The 26,214-nt window shown below is 35.6% G+C and overlaps 1 protein-coding gene and 1 long non-coding RNA gene across 3 annotated transcripts; one reads left to right on the top strand and one right to left on the bottom strand.

The window, feature by feature from the left end:
- Window positions 1-400: 400 nt before the first annotated feature.
- On the bottom strand, window positions 401-13,680 carry LOC102808941 (uncharacterized). Of its 2 annotated transcripts, XR_014928012.1 has the most exons (6): window positions 13,631-13,680; window positions 10,737-10,818; window positions 9,593-9,858; window positions 8,194-8,462; window positions 6,974-7,056; window positions 401-564 (listed from the first exon to the last, which is right to left on the bottom strand). It is a non-coding gene; the product is annotated as an uncharacterized LOC102808941 (long non-coding RNA). The 2 variants fall into 2 exon arrangements; XR_014928013.1 differs by lacking the exon at window positions 8,194-8,462.
- A 255-nt stretch (window positions 13,681-13,935) lies between these two features.
- Window positions 13,936-25,696, top strand: LOC100371991 (ras suppressor protein 1-like). Its single transcript, XM_002740575.4, has 8 exons — window positions 13,936-14,083; window positions 18,243-18,293; window positions 18,499-18,619; window positions 23,212-23,330; window positions 24,087-24,169; window positions 24,701-24,815; window positions 25,235-25,367; window positions 25,553-25,696. Exons 1-8 carry the CDS (start codon window positions 13,975-13,977, stop codon window positions 25,650-25,652), a joined length of 831 nt encoding a protein of 276 aa, XP_002740621.2. The 5' UTR covers window positions 13,936-13,974; the 3' UTR covers window positions 25,653-25,696.
- Window positions 25,697-26,214: the final 518 nt, after the last annotated feature.

Here is a 26,214-nt window from a genome sequence, read left to right as displayed (position 1 = left end):
CATTGTGGAAAGTTTTTTTCCCCAGGTTCTGGTAATTACTTCGAGCAAATGTCACTACAATAGGCACACATGTGGGGCAAGGGATAGATGTGCATTCCTAGAGCATACGACAGATCAAAATGCAGCAGCATCATTTCATATTCAGTTTATCATTATAGATAAAATGACAGCACTTATTTGCCTTTTAATGAAAGGCATGTGCAGATTAGTGAACGAGAGTTGCCTCCCCCCACCCACACATTTTGCCTTTCTATAAATTCTCTTTCACCATAAAACAAAACTACATTTGACATCAGATATAGCGAAACAATATTTTTAAGAAATTCACTTTGTGCATTTCAACACTGAACTCTAAATATTTTTGACCTAATACACACAAGACAGACTATAACAAGAGACCTTTTCAATATGAAAACATTTTTATTGTTCATGTTGTAACAATTTGTATTACGCCAATTCATCGGGTGACTAGTTCAATTAATGGCTGCTGATGACCAAAGCAAGGTGGAATGGAATATGATCAGATTAGTTTCCTGATACCAGTATAAAACACTGCATTGTAATCTGAAAAAAAAAAATCAAATGTTCAATAAAGATTGAAGGTACATAGAGCACCAGTTTTCACATACAATTAGTTTCAAACAATTCATTGTGTGAAGCGTGGTGCTTTTAACTTTGATGTCAAATGACACTAGCTTTAGAGTTAACCATCAAACCCATTGAAGTTGGACATCCAGGCAATGCCCTGGGCTCTCTGGAATTTGCTAGGTAATAATAAATTTACTAATCAAGAAAAAAATGTATTAGTAAACTTTGTCTGGAAACTGCGGAGTATTTTCCCGCGACCGAGCACAACGGGGAAGAGAGAAGGAGAGGGAGCTGTCCCCTCTGTCGTCCGCCGAAAACAAGAACAGCATGCTGAAAATGGTGCTTGCTGGTAACAACCTGAGCTCTAATTTTGTGTGTAATTTCATGACATCAAATTAGGCAGTCTGCTCCACAAAATGTACCATTTATGATGGTACAACAAAACATCACAACAAAATATGCAATGTAGACACCAGAACCTTTATTTGAATAACTCAGTATTAATTAAACATTCATGATAAACTCGCATTGTTAACAGTGGGGAAAATAGTCATCATTCAAAAGTTCACTGCCTAGAACACAAGTCATCCTGTGAATAAATTTTCACGGGAAATTTCTCAGAAAAAAAACTCTATGCCAATCAATATTATTATGAAGTAATCTCCCGTGCTCATCATGCAAACCCGCATGTTGACGTTTATGACGACACAAAATGACTATTATTTTCATCGAAATTTCTGAATTAAAGTGAAAAAGTAACTTTTGGTCTTGTAACTCGATCTCAATGCTAAGAATGCCTAAGAATGTTACACAAATTATAGTATTTTTCGATCGATTCGCTAACATTGTCGCACCTTCCATTAGCTGTGGAATCATAGCCCTATGTTGCCGACCGCATTATTTACGTGACATGTTCGACATACAACCACAGGGGGCCCAGAAACTATAATCAACGGTATTACGCAGTCTTTATGAGCGCGCGGGGGGGGGGGGGGGGGGGGGGGTAATCGGCTGGTATCTAGTGTAAGAAATAGACAAGGGATGAAGGCTCCAGCCAGCTCACATGTTTTAAACTCGAAAAAACAGACGAAAAGAATGAAAAATAAAATATAAAAAAAATACCAGGTTGAAGAATATTAGTTGCTTCTTCAAATTTCGCCAAAGCCCTACCTACATTTTACCGATATCTGCAGAATAAATCAAGAAAACTACACAAATTGACTCCATTTAGGAATTCCTAACTGTTTGCCCGAACGCACAGCACAGTTGGAGGCGTGGCCTGTTCAGCATTTGTCAACAACCAATCACAAGACTGGTTACGAACCACATCCAGGTCACGACTTGGTTAGCCTTGCTCAACTGGTTTGTACAGTTGATTGTAGTTCCTGGGCTCCCTGTGATACAACAACAAAAATAAAAACAAGACGTCCGAATGAAATTGGTAGGGCAAAATTAGATTGTATGTCGCACCAAAGAGCTACGGAACCGCAGCTAACCTTCCATTATTTCTGAAATCGTGCTGCAGTACGATCAACTTTCCGTTTCTTGGTGCTGTCAGGGTTAGGACACCCATGGGTTTCTGGTTCTGAACACGATTTAGCGGTTTCTCCATCTCGTCGTGAAAAATACTCGTCGAGCAGTTGTCTGCTCCTTTTTGACGTAGTCTCCATTTTCAATAAATAAACAAATCACGTGTTTGATAAGGGCGACATGAAACCGTCCCATACTGAGAGTAAAGTTGCGGGATATCTTGAAACACATGTCGACTAAACTATGCATGTGCGATGACACCAAAATAAATTTAGAGTGGGAAAAGTACATTCAGTGGCAGTTCCGTGTTGATCGCGATCACCATGTAACAATTGTTGCAATCTTAGAAGTAACGGGACATTGTTAAAATAGCAATCACTCAAACCGCAACACGCGTGATGATCACAGTCGAGTCTTGACAATTAAATGAGGGCGATTTGCGAGGGTATTTTGTACAAAATGTGTTCGTAAATCCTACTAATAGATATTTATTTTGTTCGTAAATCTTGTCCAAATTTCGAAATTTACGACATTTGCGAGCGACAGCGAGAGCACAGATGCCTCATTCCCAAGTTCTTTTGCTTTATTAGGGACAGCTTTCAAATAGTCGCGCATGTAAACAGATTCATGTATTGTATACTAGATTTTACATTGTATGCTAGTGCACTTGTCAATAAAAACAAATAGTATCTTTCTAAAACTACAGTAAACTAATTTTTCTACTTTTTGAGCATATTCACGGATTTTTAAAGGGGCACTTTTAGTTAGGCCTAATGTCACAACAAATTTACTTTCTGGATTAAAATTACAATGGATAAACAAAACATAAATTAACATTGTAAACATAGACAATAGTGTCCCATGATTCTTTGGTGCAATCCCTGGGTTTAGAAGGTTTCCCTTTAAGTTAACAAATTTGCTAAGGAAACCACAAGTTCTATTATTTCAATGCTACATGGATTTAATTTATTGAATTTTACTTGGCAAAAAAAACAAAACATTGAATAATTATTGGATTTACAGAAGTTTCATTTTTATACCTCAACATTTGATTACGTTCAACCATTTTTTTTTTTTTAACTAATGACAACTGCTTTAATTTTTTCGAAATAGAGAAAATTCTATTGTTAATTTATGCACCCAGAAAGTATCTGACATTTAGGTACCAGGATACGTTGTCTTGATATTTTGAAGTGGGACCTTTCACAGTTATGTACATTGAGATATGTCAGTTACCCTTCTGTTGTGGACATGGATAGCTCTCAGGAGCAACTAATCCGATCATGGATAGACCCAAACAGAAATATCCCACATTGAATGAAAAAGTCCTCAAAAGAAAGGAATATTAATACGAAACATGAGAAAATATGAAGTGGAAATTTGGAAAATTTATAGAAAAAAAATACAGAATAAAATGGATTAAAGTGGGATAATTCTGAAAGTGCCTTGTCTCACCATAACGCATCTGATTTTGTCATCATTGAGCAAGTCCATATTTATCAACAGTGGTAACTATTGACTAGTGCATGTGCGAGTGATGTCTAGCTAAATTTGATTGTTGTCTCGCATTGATCTACAAATTAATGTTTTGTTTGGTGGGGTAAGGCTATCTGCCTCCAACATAGTCCAATCATTTGGGCACAGGAGCTTGAAAGCTCAAACCACTAGTCATGATTTTTCAACATCTTTACATCAATATTATGTTTAGTTTTTTTTACAACACCTGGTTATTCATAAACATTTTCAATTTAATCAAAGCATATTTTTATATATTCCAAATGTTAAACATTAAATTGCCTCTTAAACTGAAAATATTTATTTACAAATTCAACTGCCACAAGACTCGTCTAAAGACCCTTGGATGGTTGACTATTTACAGTTTGAAGAAAAGGTACATACGTTCCCACATCATGTAGATTTATCTTCTAGTTTTCCAATATAAATTGCAGCCATAATTCTATGTCAGAATGTGTCAGCATCTGAACTGACAGCATGCGTTACCTGTACAGGTAAAAACCAAAATTAGTGGAAGAACGTGTACAAAATGAAACATGTCTACGGATCTCAATTTAGCAGACATCAGAAGATGCATATAATGTTGACAGATTCAAAAAAATAAAGCAATAAATAAAGAGTAGATTATAATCTGTTGCAATTGTCCAGTTTACCCCTTGGGTTAAGTCGTAATCAATAGGTAACATCATCGCAACAGTTGATTCAAACCTAAACCGAGTCATAGTTGATTTAAAAATTAAGTGACATTTCTAAGAATACCAGGGTTCTCCCAGTTTTGTTTTAGATAAAAAATTTAGCATAACAATGAATACAATAAAGGCGATTAACTTGGTTATGCAAATTGCTGATACTATTATTCCAAGGATAACACTGAATACTAAATTCCCTACATCTGTGATATGGGAAAATCTGATTATCATTAAAATCCTAATACTAAACTAAGCCCAACCCTATGACCGAAATGTAGCAATTTAGCATGAGCAAATGTACTGATTAGAAACCCACCCTTGGGTAAGTGGGAACAAATTTGCTGTAGAATTTTGCAAACAAAGGAGACCCTACAAAATTATGTCATTAAACTTTGCAATTTTAGCCTTCATGGAACAACAGTGTCATTGACTATTATATTTACTTTAGTCAGTAAACTTGTGAAAATAGTAGGTCTAAAGTGCTGCATGAAAATGGGTGAATCGAAAAAAAAATTCTTATTATTTTGTATGTGAACAGAAAGACAAACTTGCCATCTATTCTAAGCCATCAAAACGCCTCGCTGGGGGAAGCCGCTCAGTTGCCAACATCGAGCGCGACAACAGCCTGATGCAGTGGTTTGAAAACCAACTGCAAAATTGGAATGGTGCAACCGGGAAGCAGTTACAACATCAAGCACGTAGAGTTTCTGACTGAGTTTTAAAGCTTGGATGGCTGGTTACGTTGTTTCAAGCATCACCATGCGTTGTCATCTCAAGAGAATGTCAATCGGATAGAAATTGACAACAGACTGAATAGAAAATCATGCTCCTTCGTAGTTGCATCATTTGACCCACTTTCTGACATCTGCAATATGGACGAAACACCACTCCGTTTCAACATGCCAGGCAACCGGACACTGGAGCAAGAAGGTGCTAAGACTGCACGTCAAGACAACCAACCATCAAGAATGAGTTCATGGTTGTTTTGACTGCGTCTGCAGTATCCAAAGTCAAGTGTGCAAGTTTAAGAACAATCTAAAGGTTACATTGATGAATCAGGTAAATAGTCATTTCGAGAAAATGCTAAATTTATTTCATCTTGTGTTTTACAGGCAATGACTGCGTTACCATTTCGAGTGCACCCTATTTTATTCTAGCCACACTGCAAGTGTTTTCTCAATGTTGTCTTGTGAGTCGACTTGGAAGAGACTATGAATACTACTTAGAATATCTATGTCGTTGCATTTTTTTACCGGCATTCCACAAGGCGATTTTTTTAGGTTGCCTTGACTATATTCGCAAGACGTTTCCACGCTGAGATGATAATATATGGCTATTCGTTTGGGGATTCTAGTTTTGTTCATTTGACAGTCAAAGTAAAGGCTGCACTCAGAGAAAAACAGACATTGTACCGATTTCAAGAGGATTAACTGCAATTCTGCAACCTCTTGACATTGACGTGAATAAGCCAGTGAAGACAGCAATGCACGATTTGTGGGATGTCTGGATGGATGAAAGATGGTCTTGCAGAGTTCACCCCATCTGGAAAAAGGAAGTGTCCAAGTAGAGATTTGATCATAGACTGGGTTGACAAACTCTGGAAAGGTATGTCAGAAGACAGCACGGCGATCATTTTTGAAACCAGGCGTCTCCAACAACTTGGACGGAACTCAAGACTACCTTATTTACGATGACCTGAAGACTGATGATGAAGACATCGACTTGAACGATATTAACGATGTGTCGCATACGACTTGTTTACCACTTCCGTGTGACTGAGAGTGTTCTAGAACCGTACTGTGTCTGGGTGGAATTTTTGGAAGCTGGTTGAATAGGTAATAGGACACTGTAGAAAGCAATAGAAGGTAATGGAACATTCTAGAAATTTGTAGTAAATTCCAGACTCGTTATGTATACTGATGTAATGGTCTATTTATAGACAGTGTGGGTGTATATAGGGGAGTTGTTCAGCACTGAGATCAGATCGGAGATCTCGCTGAATTGTATTGGAGTTTAAGTATCTAGTTATTGGAGTAGTGGAGTTTTACCGCGTTATTGTACTTGATGTTTGCAGAGCATAATAATACCAGTACCAGTTGAAACCTCATCTGTTGGCTCCGTGTTCGTATTTTATCATCGCCGCCAGGGAAGTCTTTCTGTTACTGTTGCCATTTTGGTATTTGAACCATCACACCTGTACTATACCAATTACGGTAATATTACGTTGCGTGTGACACGATGCTATTTGACAGTTACAGCAATAAATGAACATTCCACAATGATGTCCTGCAGATCGAGAGCCTGTTTCTCACTGCGTTTTAGTCACTACATGGATACCTTCCATGGTCATAAGGATTAGAAACGAACCAAACCAAACTGCTGCCACCACATCCTCCAAAAAAATGTGCTGTATACCATATTACTCTGTTTTTACAATTTTAATCATGTTTTAATTGTGTGGAATATTCTGTGAAGTTGCATGTGTGATAAACGCCAACAAATCTTGATAAAACGCCCCCAAAATCTGAGCATCCATATTTACCATATGCCCCTATTCCAACCCACACCCCAACTTCATAGTTTTAAAACTAATTATTGAAGTTTCAGCATTGTAATAAAAAACGCAGTTAGTAATAGGATTTTAACTGTACCTTTCAACATTTAACAGTCCTTTTCCAATATCATTTTGAAGCTCTGAATTTCTTATCTGGTGAATGGATCCGGTGTGGAGGTACTTAATTAAAAAATAAACACTAATTACAGTTCTGTGCAATACAGTCACTTATTACGTTACTAGGTACACCAACAAGCATCAAGAAAGTCAGGGGGGGACTCCCTTGGCATGGGAAGCAAACTAATGCTTGGCATAATGTAGTTTTTACTAAGATTAGGCAACAATATGGACATCAGCCTTCAGATCTCATAATCGTAACTGTCACTGGCGTGGTACAACACTAATGAAGAGGCAAAATGATACTAGTTGAGGGACTTTCCGATCAAGAAAAAACAAGTAAACAAAACAAAAACCATTTTGGAGACCAGAAAAAGAAATTCAGTGAATTTTGAAAGTTTAGAATAGAAAAATAAACTTGTTTTGCAAAATCATTTTGTGATGTACCACATAATGCCTCCAGCATAGAGGTTATAATCATAAGGCATCATTATCCTGTCTAATTGAAGGTCAAGTTTCAGCTTGTCAATTTTTCACCTTTAGATGCTTGCTTTCTAGTTGACAATTCTCTAATAATTTAGTTTTGTAAGTTCTATCTATACAATATGGGTGTGGCTAATTACTGGTGCCAAGTTTGGAAAGCCAACTGTAACCTGGGCACCATGAGTACAGTGGTTGTGCATATGTGAATATGCATTGAATAATACATATACAAGGTTATTCACAAGAATATCGCATGCTCCGTACTGCCATAGTATATACTTTGAGATTTAATCTTGTGTCTGAATGCAACCTAGAATGTGTCAATTCATACAAGGGTAAATTTGAATGTGTAAATGAGTATACCTCGTTACTGAACACCAATTCTATTGTTAGATATATACATTTAGACAAGAATGCAATCATTTAATGTTTTATATTCTCATCTAATGTAGAATACTTCATTTTAGCTGGAATTAATTTTCACTGAAAAAAACGTTTTTGATGTTGCGTGGAATTTATTTTTACCGATTTTTGACGAGTTGAATGTAAAATATAAGAAAAAGGGTATATTCGCTGAATTTTATTTTCACTGAATTATTCTTTCAGCGAAAATAGCGAGAAAAATTAATTCCAAGCGAAAATAGAGTATTTTACAGTATATACCTTTTCAGTTAAATGCAATGCTAATGAAAGACTGATAATATAAACTAGTCTTACCCATACTATATTTCTCTACAGTTGTCTGTATAATGTTTGTTCAAATGTTGAACGAGGAATTTCTTTAAATACACATCAGGCTAATATAGCAGCGTCAGCTTCAGTTAAGTCATGCCACTATGTTTGTTGAGAAAGTTGCCTTTGCAGTTAAGTACATCAACCAGTTATGAAAATCATTTCATCAATTTTGATCTTCATTATTACAAACTAGTGCGTTGTCACTGGAGTGTTTCATGGCAGTTTTCATCCATACGAGTAATACGGAAGATCTTAGCAACAAGAAAAATATTATTGTTAACTTCAAATTTAAGTACCGTTAAAGAAAAGTGATTACAGAAAGAATACATGTATGATGTACTGCCTTCAGATCTCATAATCGTAACTGTCACTGGCGTGGTCCAACACAAATGAAGAAGCAAAATGATACTAGTAGAGGGACTTAACGGTTAAGAAAAAAAAAATTATAACGAGTAAACAAAACAAAATTTTGGAGACCAGAAAAAGAAATTTAGTGAATTTTGAAAGTTCAGAATAGGAAAAAAAAGTAGTCTTGCAAAATCATTTTGTGATGTACCACATAATGCCTCCAGCATAGAGGTTATAATCATTAGGCATCATTATCCTGTTTAATTGAAGGTTGAGTTTCAGCTTGTTCAGTCTATTATTCACCTTTAGATGCTTGCTTTTAGTTGACAATCCTCTCATTTAGTTTTACAAGTTCTATCTATACACTATGGGTGTGGCTAATTACTGGCGCCAAGTTTGGAAAGCCAACTGTAACCTGGGCACCAAGTCTGACGAGCACAGTGGTTGTGCACATGTGAACATGCATCGAATACCGGGCAATACATATACAAGGTTATTCACAAGAATATTGCATGAAGGCAGTATATGGAGGTGGATGTGCTTCGTACTGCCATAGTATATACTTTGTGATAACCAGTGTTCCCTCTAATTTTCGCTCAATTTCCTCAGATTCATCTGTAGTTTCTCAGTGAAATTTTGTCTTTGAGAAACTTTCCATGCATTTTGTATGCAGAAAAAACATTTCAAGGGGAGACTGGGTAAATTTTCACAGTATTTTCAAGATTCAAAAAAATTAACGGGAACAGTGGTGATAACCTTATTATACATCTATTTTTTACTTGTAATGAGAGATTACAGTCTGAAATGACAATGAAGGAACGTGTCTGAATGGAACCTAGAATGCGTCAGTTCATACAAGGGAAAATTTGAATGAGTATGCCTTGTTACTGAACACCAATTCTATTGTTAGATATATATATATATTTAGACAAGAATGCAATCATTTAATGTTTTGTATTTCCTTCTATAAACCTTTGCAGTTAAATACAGTGATAATGAAAGACTAATAAAGATAAAATAAACTAGCTCTTACCCATACTATATTTTTCAACAGTCTGTATTATGTTTGTTCAAGTGTTGAACCTGGAATATCTTTAAATACTTGTCAGCATAATAGAGCAGCGTCTGCTTCAGTTAAGTCATACCACTTTGCTTGTTGAGAAGGTTGCCTTTGCAGTTAAGTACATCAACCAGTTATGAAAATCATTTCATCAATTTTGATCTTCATTATTACAAACTAGTGCATTGTCACTGGAGTGTTTCACAGCAGTTTTCATCCATACGAGTAATACCGAAAATCTTTGCAAAAAGAAAAATGTTATTGTTAACTCTTTAAATTTAAGTAAAGAAAATGATCATAAAAAGAATACATGTACTGCCTTCAGATCTCATAATCGTAACCGTCATCGGCGTGGTCCAACACACGACTAAATGAGCAAAGCATCAAAATAAATTCAAAAATACTGCAAACAATTTAAACAAACTGAATTGGAAATGTGAATAAATTAAATACAGCCTAGAAACAATATTAAATTTATTAAAAAGGTAAGAAATAAACTGAAACTTTTAAAACAAAAAAAAATAGTTTTGTGAATTTGAACATAGATTTTTAAGTAAAGAAAAAGAAGCAACGCAAATTAAAAATGAAAGCCATTGCGATGAACCACATAATGCCTCCAGCAATGAGGTTATAATCATTAGGCAACAAGACATTACAAAATACAGTTATCGTAATGCAATAAAATATTTGCCACATTTCATACTAGCACATCTCTCCCCATATTACAAATAAGCATACAAACCAAAAATTGCAAGCTCAATCATTCAATAAGACCAACCCGATGCCATAATTACCTAATCACATGCACCATTAACTTTGAGTTCAAATAAAAAGCTTTATTTCAAAATGATTCCAAAATATCAATACAGTAGCCAATAGCAAATAATGTTCATTTTATCCAAAATTTACAAAAAAATACACAATTTTTGGGGGAAAAATGATGGTATCCACAAGGTTAAACTAAACGGCAAATACAGTAGTTTTTTTTTTTTAGTTAAAGAATTTTATTGGAATATATCATAGATGAAAAGGCAGAAATATACAATTTGCTGCCAGACACAAGTCACTATTTTTGAACAAGCATAATTAAAGTGACCTGTCACAGTATCTTACTTACCAGACATTTCCACCTCTTGTGCACAGGGATGTATATAAAAGGAACAAACGTTTCCAAAAGATGACTGGTTGGATCTGCAAGACTAAACACAAAATTATTAAAATTAGAATGTTAACAAATCACTTATTGTCAACACATTTAACTTCAACACATTCAAATAAAATTTGTATATAATGGCATACTGTCGCCAAAAGACTGTCCCATGGTACAATTCAGGCCTAGTCTTTTGGTAAATGATAGACTAGCTAGAAATGGCTCTTCTGAACACTGCAAGAGCAGAGCAACAAGAGCCATAATTCAAACAGATGTGTTTTTTCTCCACAAAAAAGAAACTGGTCAATATCAGTATGCATGACACAAATATGACTTTTACATGTAATTTAACACTTGCATTCTTGTTCAGATTGCGAAATAACATGGTAAAACAGGACTAAACACAAGCACTATTGATACAGTTTAATAGGAAAAACAACACTAATGCACAATTCAACTAACTCCATAAATCAAATTCGACATAAATTAAGCTCGTCGAAAATGGGTATCAATTAAAAAAAAACTGCATTTGCAAAAATTCTTGACCAGATCAAAGAAAACTAATCAGAATATCTTGTACAGAACAATCTTTAAATTTCAACGTTGTGCATTTTAAAAACTATCATTTTTCAAAACTTATTTGAACGAGATTAGAATTTTTTGGTTTAACAGTATTGAATTTACTAAAATTAATCTTTCTAAGATTGACCTACCACCACCACGACTTGAAAACTTTGTTCAGAGAGAGGGTGGAATGTTAAAATGAAGAGACAACATCCATAGTGCACATGTTTTAATTATCTGTGACCCCCCCCCCCCCCCAATACATTGGGTGGTCACAATACACATAATTGTACTAAAAGCCAAGTACAGTGGCCCCTCGCTAAGTCGCGGGTGTCGGGATCCAAGCAAAAACCGCGACTTATCGAGGGCCGCGACTTACCGAGGGACCTCGTGAAAGAGGGAGATCGTGCATTGAAAAACTAATAAAAAGCGAGTTTTATAGAGGTATACCAAAATGGGACCGGCCGAGAAGCACGTATGATCACTACTCGACACCCCTGTTGACACCTTGAGTAAGGCCGCCGTCACCCATTGAATCTAAGCAATTGACGGACAGTAGGTGTTAAGTTGCCTTTTTAACGGTTAGTTAAAAACACTATGCAACAAAACATTAGTCTTTGTACTTCAAAACACAATAGAAATTTTGGGAGCCATCAAAGTACCCGCAACTTAGCCGAATCGCGACTTACCGAGGGGTCACTGTATGTACATGTCAAGACTGTCATTCCAATGAACCACAACTGAAACTCAAATGTTGATCCTAGCAGGTGTCCGGTGTATCACAGAAATTAAAACTCTCTGCATGTATCATCTTGCAACAAGACATGATTATATTCCACCACTGCTCTGGTAAACAGTCAGAATATTTATAGCCTCAACTCATTAATACATGTACAGCAAATAGTGATGTCGTGGTGCATGAGCCTCCGTAAAGTAAGTCAAAATACTGCTATTCTATCAATTTCATCATTTTTTGTTATAATATAGACTACTACAGTAGAATATTAAGCACTAATTTAAAGCTACAGCTGGTTATGACCTAGACAGCAATGAAGTGCCATACATAGTTTTCAATGTACCCAAGTATGGCAGTTAATGTTACAGTATGAACTAGCTTCACAGTTAATGTATACATTTGTAATTTACAAGCATGAAATGCGAGTCGATGGGCTTTTATGTTGCAAGAAGCCCAATGCTGGCTCAGCTGAAATTTTGATGCAAGCAGCCTAATGCATTTTATACTCTAATCTTAATGTAGTTAACGTTCATGCTAAATATAATGCAGGCCATCAATAACTTGAACATGATACCCCACCTACATGCATGTTCATACTTTAGTATCCTGGATCATAGGTCGCCAACTATACTTTAAACACAAGTTACTGACACTGGAATTCTCCAAAACTTTGTACTGAAGGATCTTCGCATGTTTTTACTAGCACATGCACTTACCCCAGGGACATTCACAGGCACATCTCCGGTCAAAAAAGCTCACTTTTCTAATTCAGTATACAATAAACACAAACAAATTCTGATTGAGCTAAGCAAATACAGTAGTATAACCCATTTTTGTCCAGCTTTTAACTATTAACAAACACCCAAACCATCGTATTAAATTCAAAAGGATCCATTTGTATTAAAGAAGTTTAGAAAAAATTGCAGAAAAATCTGGTGAAATATACAACACCCTCCGTTGAAATATCGTACAGTAGCTTATTTTACTGTGATACGACTCTGGGTTGTCTGTACTAAACTTCCACTACAGATAAAATAATTTGTTAGAAAATTACACCCAACCCACCCAAGGTTTGAGACGTTGCGAGGCGGATAGTTTCCGTGCCGTCCCCCATTTACAGATAGTTGTTAAAATTACTGAACAAAAACAAAAGGAAAATTTAGTCAAGGCATCCGCGGCGTGGCCCAAATGTCTTCATGACCTCGTGCCACACAAACGGGTCTTCCACGGAAAGTTCGATGTCGACCAGAGACGCATTTCGGCGAAGCTACACCAGTTAACAGTACGATGTGACGGACATCGTCAGTGGGCATGTGTCAATGAGAAGCCTAAACAGAAACTGACCCACCACTGTCCCGTCTGGCGTCACTTGGATGCAAGTTGGATTGAGACTACACGCGGACGTAACGGTAATTTTCGTGCGAAATTAAAGTTTTCTTCACCAAATTAAACAAACATTGGAACATCAGATTCATATGAATTTACGAGAGGAAGCCCCGGACAGCAACTAGCAAATTAAACACGAAATATTTAAAGAATTTGAGGAACGCACACACAGTACCTGCAGAACGCCATTTTGAGACTTCAATGAACTTTGTTCGGCGCGTTGCTTTGATTTATACTACCGTGTATTAATCCGCGAACAAATTATTAACGTTACAGCTGTTGAAATAGGAGCGTTGCACATTATTGACATTGTTATTATCGACTAGTTTTAACTTAATTTTAAAATTAATTTAGTGACAGTTATCGTCAATACACAGTGAATACATAAGATAATAAACAACGACGCACTATATTTTTAGGAGCGGTACAATTTCTAAAGAAGGTGCTGTTCGGCACTTCCGGTACCACTTCTGTGTATGTATTTTGACACTGTACTGATTTTACTACTTCCTTTTCAAAATGTCAAAATCTGCCAAAAAGCAAGTGGATGACTGCAAAGAACATGGACAAGAAGAACTTGATCTCAGTGAAAGAAACATTACAAACATAATGGACGTGCCGGGACTACGTAAGTTCGAAAAGATAACACCTATATTTTCTAAGTTCTTGTAAGATGTCTATATTATAGCCTGGCTACCTTCTAATTTCGCGAGTAATTTCGGTCCTTTCCACTATGAAAGGGCCGAAGGACACACGAAATAATAGGAAGGGAACCAGACTAGTAAGTTATATTTTTCGACTGCAAGCAAACTATATCGCTGACGGAACTATATATCGTTCTCACAATTTAAAAGGACGCGACTCCTTATCGTTCGTTGGAATGACAAAACAGTGAAAGAAATATAATATTTGGCCATACTTAGTTTTATTTAATTTATTAAAACCCATTGTTGTGTTAAAGTTCGTTCTACTGCAGGCAGATTAAAGCCTATCCCATATATCTGCATATATACAGCTTCAGAGTTATGGGAACCAGAACTAAAAATTGGTGAAGTTAACTGAAGTAGACATGTATTATTTATTAATTATATTTAATTCATGTTGATTGTTTTTAAGGGACAATGTAGATGATTTTGAAGGGAGTTATGAAGGAATAGGTGGTAACGCAAGACTTTGGGAGTGAGAGGATCCATTGATCCATTGAAATTCAAAGGATCCTCTCAGTGGAAGTGTGTGTAGATGTAGATCTGTAGACCTCTTCAAAATTTGTCAGTGTCAACAACATTGATCCATTGAAATTCAAAGGATCCTCTCAGTGGAAGTGTGTGTAGATGTAGATTTGTAGACTTTTTCAAAATTTGTCAGTGTGAACAACATTACCTATCCCCACTAGATCGACCACGTTGCTGTCAAGAATGCGTTGTTGAATACATTTGAATGACCTGAATCATGCACACAACATGGTAATATAACTTTATTGAGGTTATGACATAGACATATCTCATGAATATTATTTTAAAGTGCAATTATTAATAGAAAGCATTTATTATGAAACTCAAGAATCATGTATATGTTCCAGACTCCATGCGTCCAGTTGCATACACACATAGGAGAGACCAACTGACTAAATCTTGGGACTAAAAGTGACGACTAAACTTGCTAAGAATATACAAATCTTGCACCATTTTAACTTTGATTTCTCAGTATAATAACCAAAAAAGTATATATGCATTTTAGCCCATGAATATAAATCAATTGATCACAAAAGCCGAAAGTGCAAGTTGCAGAATAACAGAAGTAACAGAGAGACTCATCGTCAATTAATGTTTTCTTGAAAATAAAGTACCTAGATGTGCTTATGTGCAAGTTGCAGATCAACAAAAGTACCGGTGATACAGAGACTCGCTGTCAGTCAATTTTTTTCTTGCGAACAAAGTGATTATTTTGCTTGTCCATATCAGAAATGACACACCAAGATGAATAGTTATAAAATTAGAATGTACAAGTAATATTAAATCATTCGTATGGTTAATGAATATAATCTTGTCATGGGTAGTCCCAAATAATGCTTATTGCTTAGTTTGAGCAAACTGTTCACACACACACTTCATTTATAGCCTGTACAAAGGGTTTAGACCAGGTCTTAATAATGGCCATGTTAAGGAGCTGTGAACATGTGAAATTATAATAGAACTCATTGTTTTCCTGGCAAATTCATAAACTTAATATCATGTGACTATACTAATTCAAAACATCAAAATAATGAAATTACATGTAAAAGCCAGTGAAAATAAATAGTTTTACAGCATTATCCTCAGGGCTGATCCTCACCTATCGATGTCCATGTATTTCAGTTCAATTTGGTCACTTACTATTAAGTGATCTACTGTCATTAGATAAAAACAAATTGAGCAAAGTCTAACCTTCAAACGGCAACTATGGGCTATGTGTCATTTTCAAGGGGGTCTTTGTGTTAAGATACTGAACCATAAAAAATTCAGCTGATCCTACATGTATACTTACTATGAATATAGATACATGTATGTAGCCTGACTCCTGCAGAAATAGTACTGTAGAATCTGTATTAGAAGGCACATCCCTAATAGACAAGATGCACCCATTCTTTTTGAACAATTGAGACGCAAAAATTTTTTGACTCCCGTGTGCGATGCACAAAAAGGGAGTCTTTGCAGTTAGTGTGTGTGTGTGTGTGTCTGTGTGTGTGTCTGTTCCACTGATATCTCAAGAACCATACATTGATTTATCATTTTTGATGAAACTTGGTGCATAGATGCTCTGGGCCAATGTGCAGATTTGATTAGGTTTTGGAAAAAATTCATGCATATTAATTACCTAATTTGCATGATAATTAGCTGATTTTTAGCTGTTGCATGACTGTTTCACTGATATCTAAAGAACCACTCATTGGATTTTGATGAAACTTGGCACATAGATGCTCCAAACTAATGCGCAGATTTGATTAGTTTTGGGTAAAAATCTGTACAATATTAATTACCTAATTTGCATAATGATTAATCAATTTTGGCTTTTCCACTGATATCTCAATTACTAATCATCACATTTCAATAAAACTTGGTACATAGATGTCATAGGACACTGCACAGACCTGATAGTTTTTAGGGTAATATGAGTACATATTAATTACCTAATTTGCATAATTAATTAATTTTCAGCTTTTGATATTTCAAGTAGTAATCATCACATTTCAATGACACTTGGTACATACTGTGGAATACTTTATTTTCGCTGGAATTAATTTTCGCTGAAATGCTTTTTGGGCGTTTTGTATGGAATTTATTTTCACTGATTTTTGATGAGTTTAATGTGAAATATAGGGAAAAAAGTATATTGGCTGGATTTTACTTTCACAGAATCATCCCTTCAGCTAAAGTAGCGAAAATAAATTCCAAGCGAAAATATAGTATTCTACAGTAGTTACTTAAGGACTGTGCAGACCCCTGATTAGTTTTGGGGTAAATGTTTGTGCATATTAATTACCTTATTAGCATACTTAGTTAATTTTCAGCTTTTTGCCTGATATCTCAAGTACTAATCATCATATTTTAAATTATTGAGACTTGCTACATAGATCTTCTAGGACTATGCAGAGACCTGATTAGTTTTAATTGGATATTAATTACCTGATTTGAATAATGTTCCACTGATATATAAAGAACCACGAATTGGATTTTAATGAAACTTTTAAAGAGAACTATGCAGAGACCCAATTAGTTTTTGGTAAATATTTATGCTATTAATCACCTAATTAACATAATTAATTAACACTGATATCTCAATTACTGATCATCACATTTGAATAAAATTTGGTACATAAATGCTCTAGGACAATAGGCAGGCCTGATTAATTTTGGGTTAAAATTTGTTCATATTAATTCTCTAGTTAGCATAATAATTCATAATTTTTTTGTTCTGTTCTGTTCATATTAGTTACCTGATTTACATAATTAGTTTTCAGCTTTTCCATCAATATCTCATGTACAAGTAATTTTGAATTAATTTTTAATGTGTCTTCAATACTCTCAGCACACGGGAGTTCTTTCTAAGCTTTCTTTGATTCATATGTGTAGATGCTCTATTAGAAGCCGCATCCTATCTGTTGCATTGTACCATTTTAATAGAAGCTGCAGCGTTTAATACAGATTTTACAGTAGTTGCCTAGAACAACAACTTCTTGTATTCATTTATGTTTTACAAATTGAAAATGAAAACCCTTTGAATATGATAGAAAATTCATAAATGATATCAATGTTATGAATGTACATCAAAATGTATTTTTTATTGAATCAACAATCATATAATATACCCCGATATATTTTTTCAAGACTAAATCCCTTTTAATTCATGAGAGTCAAACTTTTGCTTGTCTTTGAAAAATGGTAAAATTTTGTAGCAGTGAAAATTTGATTGGAGTCCTATGACAGCAACTTTTGCAAAATTTTGTCTTCGTGAATGACATAAAATTATCAAATTGCAAAAATTATGCATTTTGAATACGTCAGTTGCTATGTCACTGAAAGGCATGTGTGCTCATTATAGGCATAGATAATGATTAACTTTTGAGCCAATCACCATTGAATATTTGAATTTTAATGAAAGCTGATCATTTATAAGCCAAGCCCTATCTTCAACATTCAAATTTGTCAACAACAACAATATTTTTATTACATGTTAATTTCATTTTATCTGATACAATGTAGTGAATAAGTCATTCTCACTAACCTTTTGGTTTTATTGTTTCATTACAGTTGGTTTGCGGCACCTTACAAAGTTAACACTTAGTCACAACCGAATTGTAGGTAAGATAATGAAAGGCAGAGAAATGTAAGGGCAATCAACTTGCATGATATTGCAAAGAGTCACAGTGAGGCATATTTTGTGTTTGGGCAATTTGTAAAGTTGATTTGTCACAGTGGAATGTGTTCATTTGGTATTTCTGGCGATGCTATCATCACCATAGCAATGATAATTTGTTTCTAATAATCTTCATTTTATTATTTGTAGTTGTTCCTCCAAGTATAGCAGAACTACAAGGTCTGGAATCATTGAATCTATTTAATAATCACATTGAGGAAATTCCAATCAACTTAAGTACTCTTCCTAATCTAAAGATCCTTAACTTGGCGTAAGTAAATAATATAGTTATATGCATGCACATGTTTGTAAATGTGTCGAAATGGGCGTAGTGCGAGTGGTTAGTGCTAGTAGCACTAATCCGAAAAAGTACTAGATCTAGTGCTAAAATGGCACTAGATCTAGTGCTAAAATGGCACTAGATCTAGTGCTAAAATGTGCACAGTGCGAGTGGCATTGTTATCGCATTGTCAACGACGTCGAATAATAGGAGGGGCATCAACAACCACTTTCATATTCAAACTACAAACAGTATAAAACATCGGCAATATACGCGAGATATCCATAATAATACTTTCTTTATATGCCGTCGTAAATTAGCCATCCGAAAATCTCCCTGGGGATTTCACGGCTGGTGGGCACTTATTTTGGGCTCAGAATTTAAAAAAATAATCATCAAATATTTTTTGGGGACTTCCATTTTCATCATTGAAGTATCTAACTACGCAGACTTTCAACACCGTCAGTTGGGCCACCTAAGACGAAAGAAACTATTGCAGAGTTAACAATAATAATTAATAATTCTTGTTGAATTAAAAAGTAGACCGCCTGCAATTTCATTACAATATCGCCCAGTGTCATTTTTCAAATACATTTGTTTTTATTTTATTGGTAACGAAAGTATATTCTCAACGAAGTTTCAAATAAAAACGAACACAACTGCATTGCGTAGTAGCAAATGATTATGGTTGCGCAATCCGGTCATGCTGCGTCTCACAATTGTTGAATATTATTCAGTAGTGATTATAATAATGCACAAAAAATAAATTCGTTGAATTGTTATGAAATTCAAATAAAATTCACTTAGTTTCATCGTAAGCAAATGATTCCGATCGCATATAAACGTTCGATGCTGTATGGGTATCCGCCATGTTTCTTTTGCATGAGTTGAGCTAATAGGTCAAATCACTAATTAACCAATCAAAATGCTGAAGGATGCCCATGTGTTCAAATCACCATAGCTCATTTAAATAGCTTGAACGCAACGCGGAAGAGATTTGCCGATGTTGTAGTACGATATTTTGGCTTGGATTTTGATGGGAAAATGGCATGATTTTTTTTTTCAAGTCAAAAAATAGTTGTTTTCAAAAGATGAACTGAGCATCAGAAGAATAATTTAATATTGTTTACAGTGATAGCAGCTCTTTGTCCAAACGAAGCTTACCCATTCACGCTTGTAACAATAAACACGCTCTTGAATAAAAATTTAAATCACCGTCCGTGTTGAGGGACGGTGCTTAAATAGACTATTTTAGGCGTCCGGAAAGATTGAAATGTCTAAAAAATTACGCCAAAATATTTAAAAACTGCCGAAAAATCGCCGCTATACAAAACTACGGTCATCACGTATGCGCACTGGGTTTGTTTAGCTGTGAAGGGTTAAAATACGCATTTCACAACCGGAAATTCAACAGACTAACTTGTAACTTCACAGATTTCGCATGTTTTAATTATTAGCAACTGTAACAAGAACAAAATTTCGAGAGTCTAGAACAAATAATAGGACTCCTAAAAAATACTATTGCTGAGAAAGTGTCTAGACATATATTATATGATCATGTTAAAAAATCGGCGAGGTTATATCATATTCCGCTAACTGGTTACTTGTGTAAAGATGAGCTTGACAGTGTCCTTGTCAGGATTAACTTGGGTTGAAACAAAGGGGAATAAGTCAGTTAAGAGGCTTAAATGGCCACTTGAGAGGGGTTGTCGCTGCTTCCGTTAGTACCTCCTTGCATAGACATTCTAAGGTCTATGCTCTTTGGTACAATGTAACAACAGGATTGTGTGAATCCACTTTTATCATTGGTTGATTATGTCCGCAAAGGTCAATGTCATGACAACCAGACAACGGTTCATTTTCTGTCTGGTTCCCAGCGGTACTGAGCGACATGCCCATTCACAGGTCGCCGTACACACAAAATCCACCGAGTTTTACAGGGACCCGGGACTTAGACTAGGAGTATACAATTTTTTTATTTAGTTCATATATGGCATCATAATTTCATTGAAGATCTATTTTCATTAAATGTGGCGCCGACTAGAAATAAAACGGCACGTCAGCGATTTAAACAAAATCAACGCTGAATTCCCCCATTTACATACAAGTTACAAGTTTATATCCACCGAAGCTGAAAACACAAACTTCCACACAATACGATTTCATACAGTGTATCTATTCACAATTTGTAAAAATTGCGAAGTTTGACCTGCAGTTTCACTGTCCGTGGAGCTAGTTTCCCGGCCGATCGCGTTGTTTCAAACGTCTCTTTTAGTAACCGTGATTACGACAAACGTGGACAATGACATTCATGTACATTCTCAATTTTCCCACTGCAGCACATTTCCAATGAATGAAAGATACAACAATTTACATAAATATTAATTCATTTTCGGACAATTACGGGATGTATTGACGTCGTTGACAATGCGATATCAATGCCACTCGCACTATGTACATATTAGCACTAGATCTAGTGCCATTTTAGCACTAGATCTAGTGCCATTTTAGCGCTAGATCTAGTGCCATTTTAGCACTAGATCTAGTACTATTTCGGATTAGTGCTACTAGCACTAACCACTCGCACTACGCCCATTTTGACACATTTACATACCTCGCATGCATTAAAGGGGCACCTTCCAGTTAAGTCTAATCTCACAACAATTTTACTTTCTGGATTAAAATAAACAATTGATAACAAAAGATAGATTAACATTGTAAACAACATAAACAATAGTGTCCCATGATTCTTTGGTGCAATCCATGGGATTGAGCGGTTCCTCTTTAAAGGCCCAGGTATACTATAAATACGGTCCTAAACAATAGGGATTATTTCCTTGCTTGTCACGCTGTAGTAAACAGCTCCAGCCAAGCCCCGGTAATAGCGCGTTTTCTCGAACTTACAGGTTGATTATGTCGTGCCAAAGTGGATGCATGTGACTATGAATATCACAGCAGTGACTGTATGTAGTATTTATGACAATAAATAGTGTACGAGCTGAGATTTTGGCGGATAAAAGTAAAAAACTCGAACCGAGGAAAGGGACACGCTACTAATCTGGAATAATTAACTACTGTCAATCAAAGTCACGTGATGTTGGACCGCTGAAACAGGGTGCGTCATAGGCTATGCAAGTGATTAACAACACTCATTAGCATAGTCACACCTCCAATTCACACTTGCCCAGGGCAAGTGAATTGGGCCTTTAAGTTAATTGCACCAAAAGATCAGTATGAGTTGTGTGTAATTTAAAGTTGTTCTCAAATTGTCAAAGTTCACTTAAATAATGTATTTCATTTGTGAGTCAAAGTGCTATCTAGGTGGTTAACATTGTTTTATAATTTTCGTAGTCAAAAATATCCTACTTTTGTGTATGAGGGAAAAGGGGGAGTATGATCTTACATAAAATACCATTTATTTTGTCTAACTTTTCCAATTTGTTAATCTGATTTATCGTATTAGTCCAGCTCAGCCTATGCTCGACTAAGCACCCACCCCCACTTTTGGGGCTTTTCTGTTTTCGGGTTCACGTTCGGCTAAGCATCCATCCCTTCCAAAATGCTCCAAATTTGACTGTCTAGTCATAAAACCTGCTTTTTGATCATTGTTTGACTTTTTCGAATACCGGTAATCAAATTTATTCAGTACAGCATGGATATTGGCCACAGGGAATAATGTGCAAATGCGAAGACCACGGTAACCGTGCATAAACTACACTTTAACAGTGACCTGTTAAACAAAACGTAAAAATGTAAAAGTGCTGTGACAATGCAACTCTTTTCGCAAAAACGGCTTACTATTCCACCAATCTAGCACATGGTAAACTAAGATTGTCATTTTGCCAATTTTTCGAGTGGAGTGCTCGACTAAGGGCCCACCCCCCTAAAAATTTCTTGAGCTGATTACCCTGGGCGCTAAGTAGGATGAGTATGGTAAATTTGATGTACGGTAGGTAGAGACTCTGTTTGAGGTTAATAAATGGCTGCTGATGTAGTATAGCTACATTATATTAAGTATGTGCAGATCAGTGACCAATCGGAACTTCTGTTGCAGGCTGTTGTCAGTAAGGCACTCTGATTGGTTAACAAATTTCTTCAGAGGAAAGCTACATGTACCTGAATGCAATTTTCATATCATTGGGTCAGACGTAGTTTCAGGTGATGTAGATGAGTGAACAAAGCTCTCTGATTTTGTTACATTTGGATCAGCTCATATATAAATCTCACTTAAATTAAATATAATTTCCATCTTGTTTGGCTTTCTAAAGTCAGTAATGTAACATGTGATCTATTAGAAGCTGTGTGTTTACACACTTACATGCACCTCTATAGACCCTTATAAACTATTATGCCCTCAGTTTCTTGTGAGTATGAATTTAGAAAGAGGCTCCTTGGTGAAAAATTGTTTTGCTTTACTACACAGGATAAGGAAACTACAACTTAGCAATGCTCTTCTTATAGAGTAAATACGGTCCTTGACTAAGATTCACCACAGAACCACCCACTTTTGTGAAATTGTACAAAATTCTGACAAAAACACCATAAAAATTGCTATTCATTAATAATCGTTCATTTCTTTATAGAGTTAATCGACTTAATGGTCTTCCGAGAGGATTTGGTGCTTTCCCCAAACTGGAAATACTGGATTTGATGTACAATAACCTCAATGAAAATTCCCTTCCTGGAAACTTTTTTCTGATTGGTAAGGGAGTACTTTTGTAGATTCTAATCCAAGCTAAGGAGTCACAGTTGATTATTGAATTCATCACAGATTCTGCAACAAGTAGATAAGATGACAAATAATTGGAACTGCTGAAAGGTTTTGTAGTTGTTGATGCATCAGACTTATAATCAATAGACTTGAGTTCAGATCCTACCTGGTTGAACACCAAATAATGGTTTAATCCTTCCCGGGGTTAGTGTGTCACATACTCAATGGAAAGGCTAAATCAACTGGCCGAGATTCATTCACCAACAAATGTCACTTTGGGGAACCATAGTTAAAGCGGGGGAGTCATCACCTGCACATGCGTCAGATGGCCATAGCATGTCATTGTTTACAAACAAGCGTCCACCCATGAGCCTTTGCATTTTAAGCATGTATTGTTATCATTGGTTGGGACTCAATTCTTGTGTGTGCACAGGTGACCACCACTTCGCTTTAAGGACTACAGGTGTTTTTGTTTTAACTGAGCCTGGTTGACATCAGGTAATCCCTTAAACAAACATTGGTACGGCAAATGCACTACTGTGTTCACCTATGTGTAAGCTTTCAAATGATGTGAATGGGTAGTAATATTAATTAAACATTGTCTGAATCACAGTTAAATTTTTAACTAGTTTTTCCCCTCTCACTACAAGTTTTTTTACAAATTTTAAGTGAAAATTTTACAAAATGTGAAAATATTTGTGCTGAAAATTTGGGCGGGATCTGATTTGTTGTTGTTTTTATTTACAGAGACGCTACGTGCACTTTATCTCGGTGACAATGATTTTGAGACAATTCCAGCAGAGATTGGTCATCTACAAAAACTCCAGATTGTAAGTAGTTTCCTGGGAAAAAATTGCGGTTACATTAGGGTTTTAGTTACAAAAGTACCTGAAGTGTGTAAATGTTGTAAATACTAATTTTGGAAAATTTTGGAAATTCAATAAATTTTCAAACAACTCAATGCTAGCTTAAGTTTGGCAGGAAAAAACGAATTCCAAGCATGTGTATTGGCTGAATAATGTCATTGCTATATTATTTCAATACTGCAAGAGTTATAAATAAATCTGTCACCATTTTTGTTTTGTTTACTTAGTTGTCTGAGCCGAGTGTCTGTATGAATTATTAATCATGACGTCATTTGTGAATGGCGCTATTCAGAGCATATCTCAGAAAACTTGCAAATATTTTTGTTACATTTAAGCCAGAAAAATTGAACTTCTGTCATTTTGCAACATAGAACCTTTTTTTCCTTAATTTTCAAAAATGTTAAAAAATGTAAAAATTATAGTAAAATATGAAAAATGTTACACCCAGATTTTGGCAAAAAAAATTGTACATTAATTGATTACATTCGTCTGTAGTTGGTGCTAAGAGATAATGATTTAATATCACTGCCAAAAGAAATAGGTGGGTTGGAAAGATTAAAGGAACTTCATATACAGGGCAATCGGCTCACGGTGATTCCTCCAGAGTTAGGTAAGTACATGGTTTATTACTGTTAGCTGATCTCGTTCATTGATAACTGCTGAGGAGAGTCTCTGAAAAAAAACTGAAAAATGGAAACATAATATGTAAAGCTAACATGTATATACTGTTCTCAATATTTTTTTCAACAAAGATGTTTTTCCTGTTGAAAATACCAAACTTGTCCTTATTTTGAGATCTCCAATGGGGAATGAATGAAACGAATTTGGTGTATGATTCCCGATTTTTCGATATTAGAATTTGTCACTAATGGATTCCACATAAATTACTTGCAAACCAGTGAAAATAATTTCACTGGAATTTAAGTTTGATGATTTGAAGTGAAATTCAAATGAATATATAAACTATTTTACATTATTACAAATGCATTTTAATCTTACAGTAATATGATATAAAATTTACTCTTTTAGGTAAACTGGATCTTGTTGGAGAAAGGCGCGTCTTTAAAGGTGACAACAATCCTTGGGCTGCACCAATAGCTGATCAGTTCCAAGCAGGAATAGGTCATGTGTTTGATTATATCAGATCTGATACTTATAAATAGTAAGTCTTGTCATGGGCGGATAAATTTAGGCACTGGCAACTTCTCTAGTCATGCAACATAGAAGTCGTTAAAGTCTAATGGCTTGTGAAACCCTGGTCTGCTTGGTTCAAAAATTAACATTATCATAGACAAAAATTGACACCAGAACTGCACACCTAACATGCTTGTTATTTCTTTCCTCCAGTTTATATGGTCGACACACCCAAGCGGCGGCAGCAGCACCACCAAAAACTAGTGACAAGTCGAAAAAGATCAGCAGAAAAGCAAATTCTGCGAGAAAATGAAGATGATGCCAGGAGCTTTTCAGAATTAGTTACGTACTAGAAAATAGAGAAAAAAAAGTAGTGAATGACGTCACGTAGCATCACATCATCATGACATGTTATAATTATTATTTACGTAGCTATTCACATTTTTGACGGATTGACAGCTGCGTTGAACTCGGCTGAGAATATACTATTCCTATCCAGCAGTCTGTGCATAATTGGTGTAAGGTGTGCAACGGCAATATTATTTTGAATAGTAGTCTTTCATCAAAATTTGTTTAAAGATTTGAAATATTCTGTTGTTTGCTTTGCTCGACATCGCCTTCACCTATAGACCACTTTCCCGGAAGTCGAAGATACGGCGTTTCACATGCACGCGCATGTCATTTTGGGGTGTAACGTAAACTTGCACGCGTGATACAAAAAAATATTGTGTTTCTGGGTGTACCAATCGACGTAACAAAAATAAAATTTCCTTCTATCGACTATCAGCAAACTGACTTATTTGTATTTTTCGCCATGACAAAGCAGGAATATTCTTGCACCCCAGTTTTGCGACTTCCGGGAAAGTGGTCTATTA

Source organism: Saccoglossus kowalevskii, chromosome 21 (genome assembly GCF_978046115.1).
Source record: "Saccoglossus kowalevskii chromosome 21, keSacKowa6.1, whole genome shotgun sequence".
Lineage (NCBI taxonomy): Eukaryota > Metazoa > Hemichordata > Enteropneusta > Harrimaniidae > Saccoglossus > Saccoglossus kowalevskii.
Note: the sequence above shows the minus strand (reverse complement) of the source record. Positions and strands in the feature narration are given on the sequence as shown.

Coding starts and splice junctions, on each gene's coding strand:
- LOC100371991 (XM_002740575.4), top strand. CDS start 13,975: ATGTCAAAATCTGCCAAAAAGCAAGTGGATGACTGCAAAGAACATGGA. Junction 23,331..24,086: donor TGGAAACTTTTTTCTGATTG/GTAAGGGAGTAC, acceptor TTTTATTTACAG/AGACGCTACGTGCACTTTAT. Junction 24,816..25,234: donor GGTGATTCCTCCAGAGTTAG/GTAAGTACATGG, acceptor TTACTCTTTTAG/GTAAACTGGATCTTGTTGGA.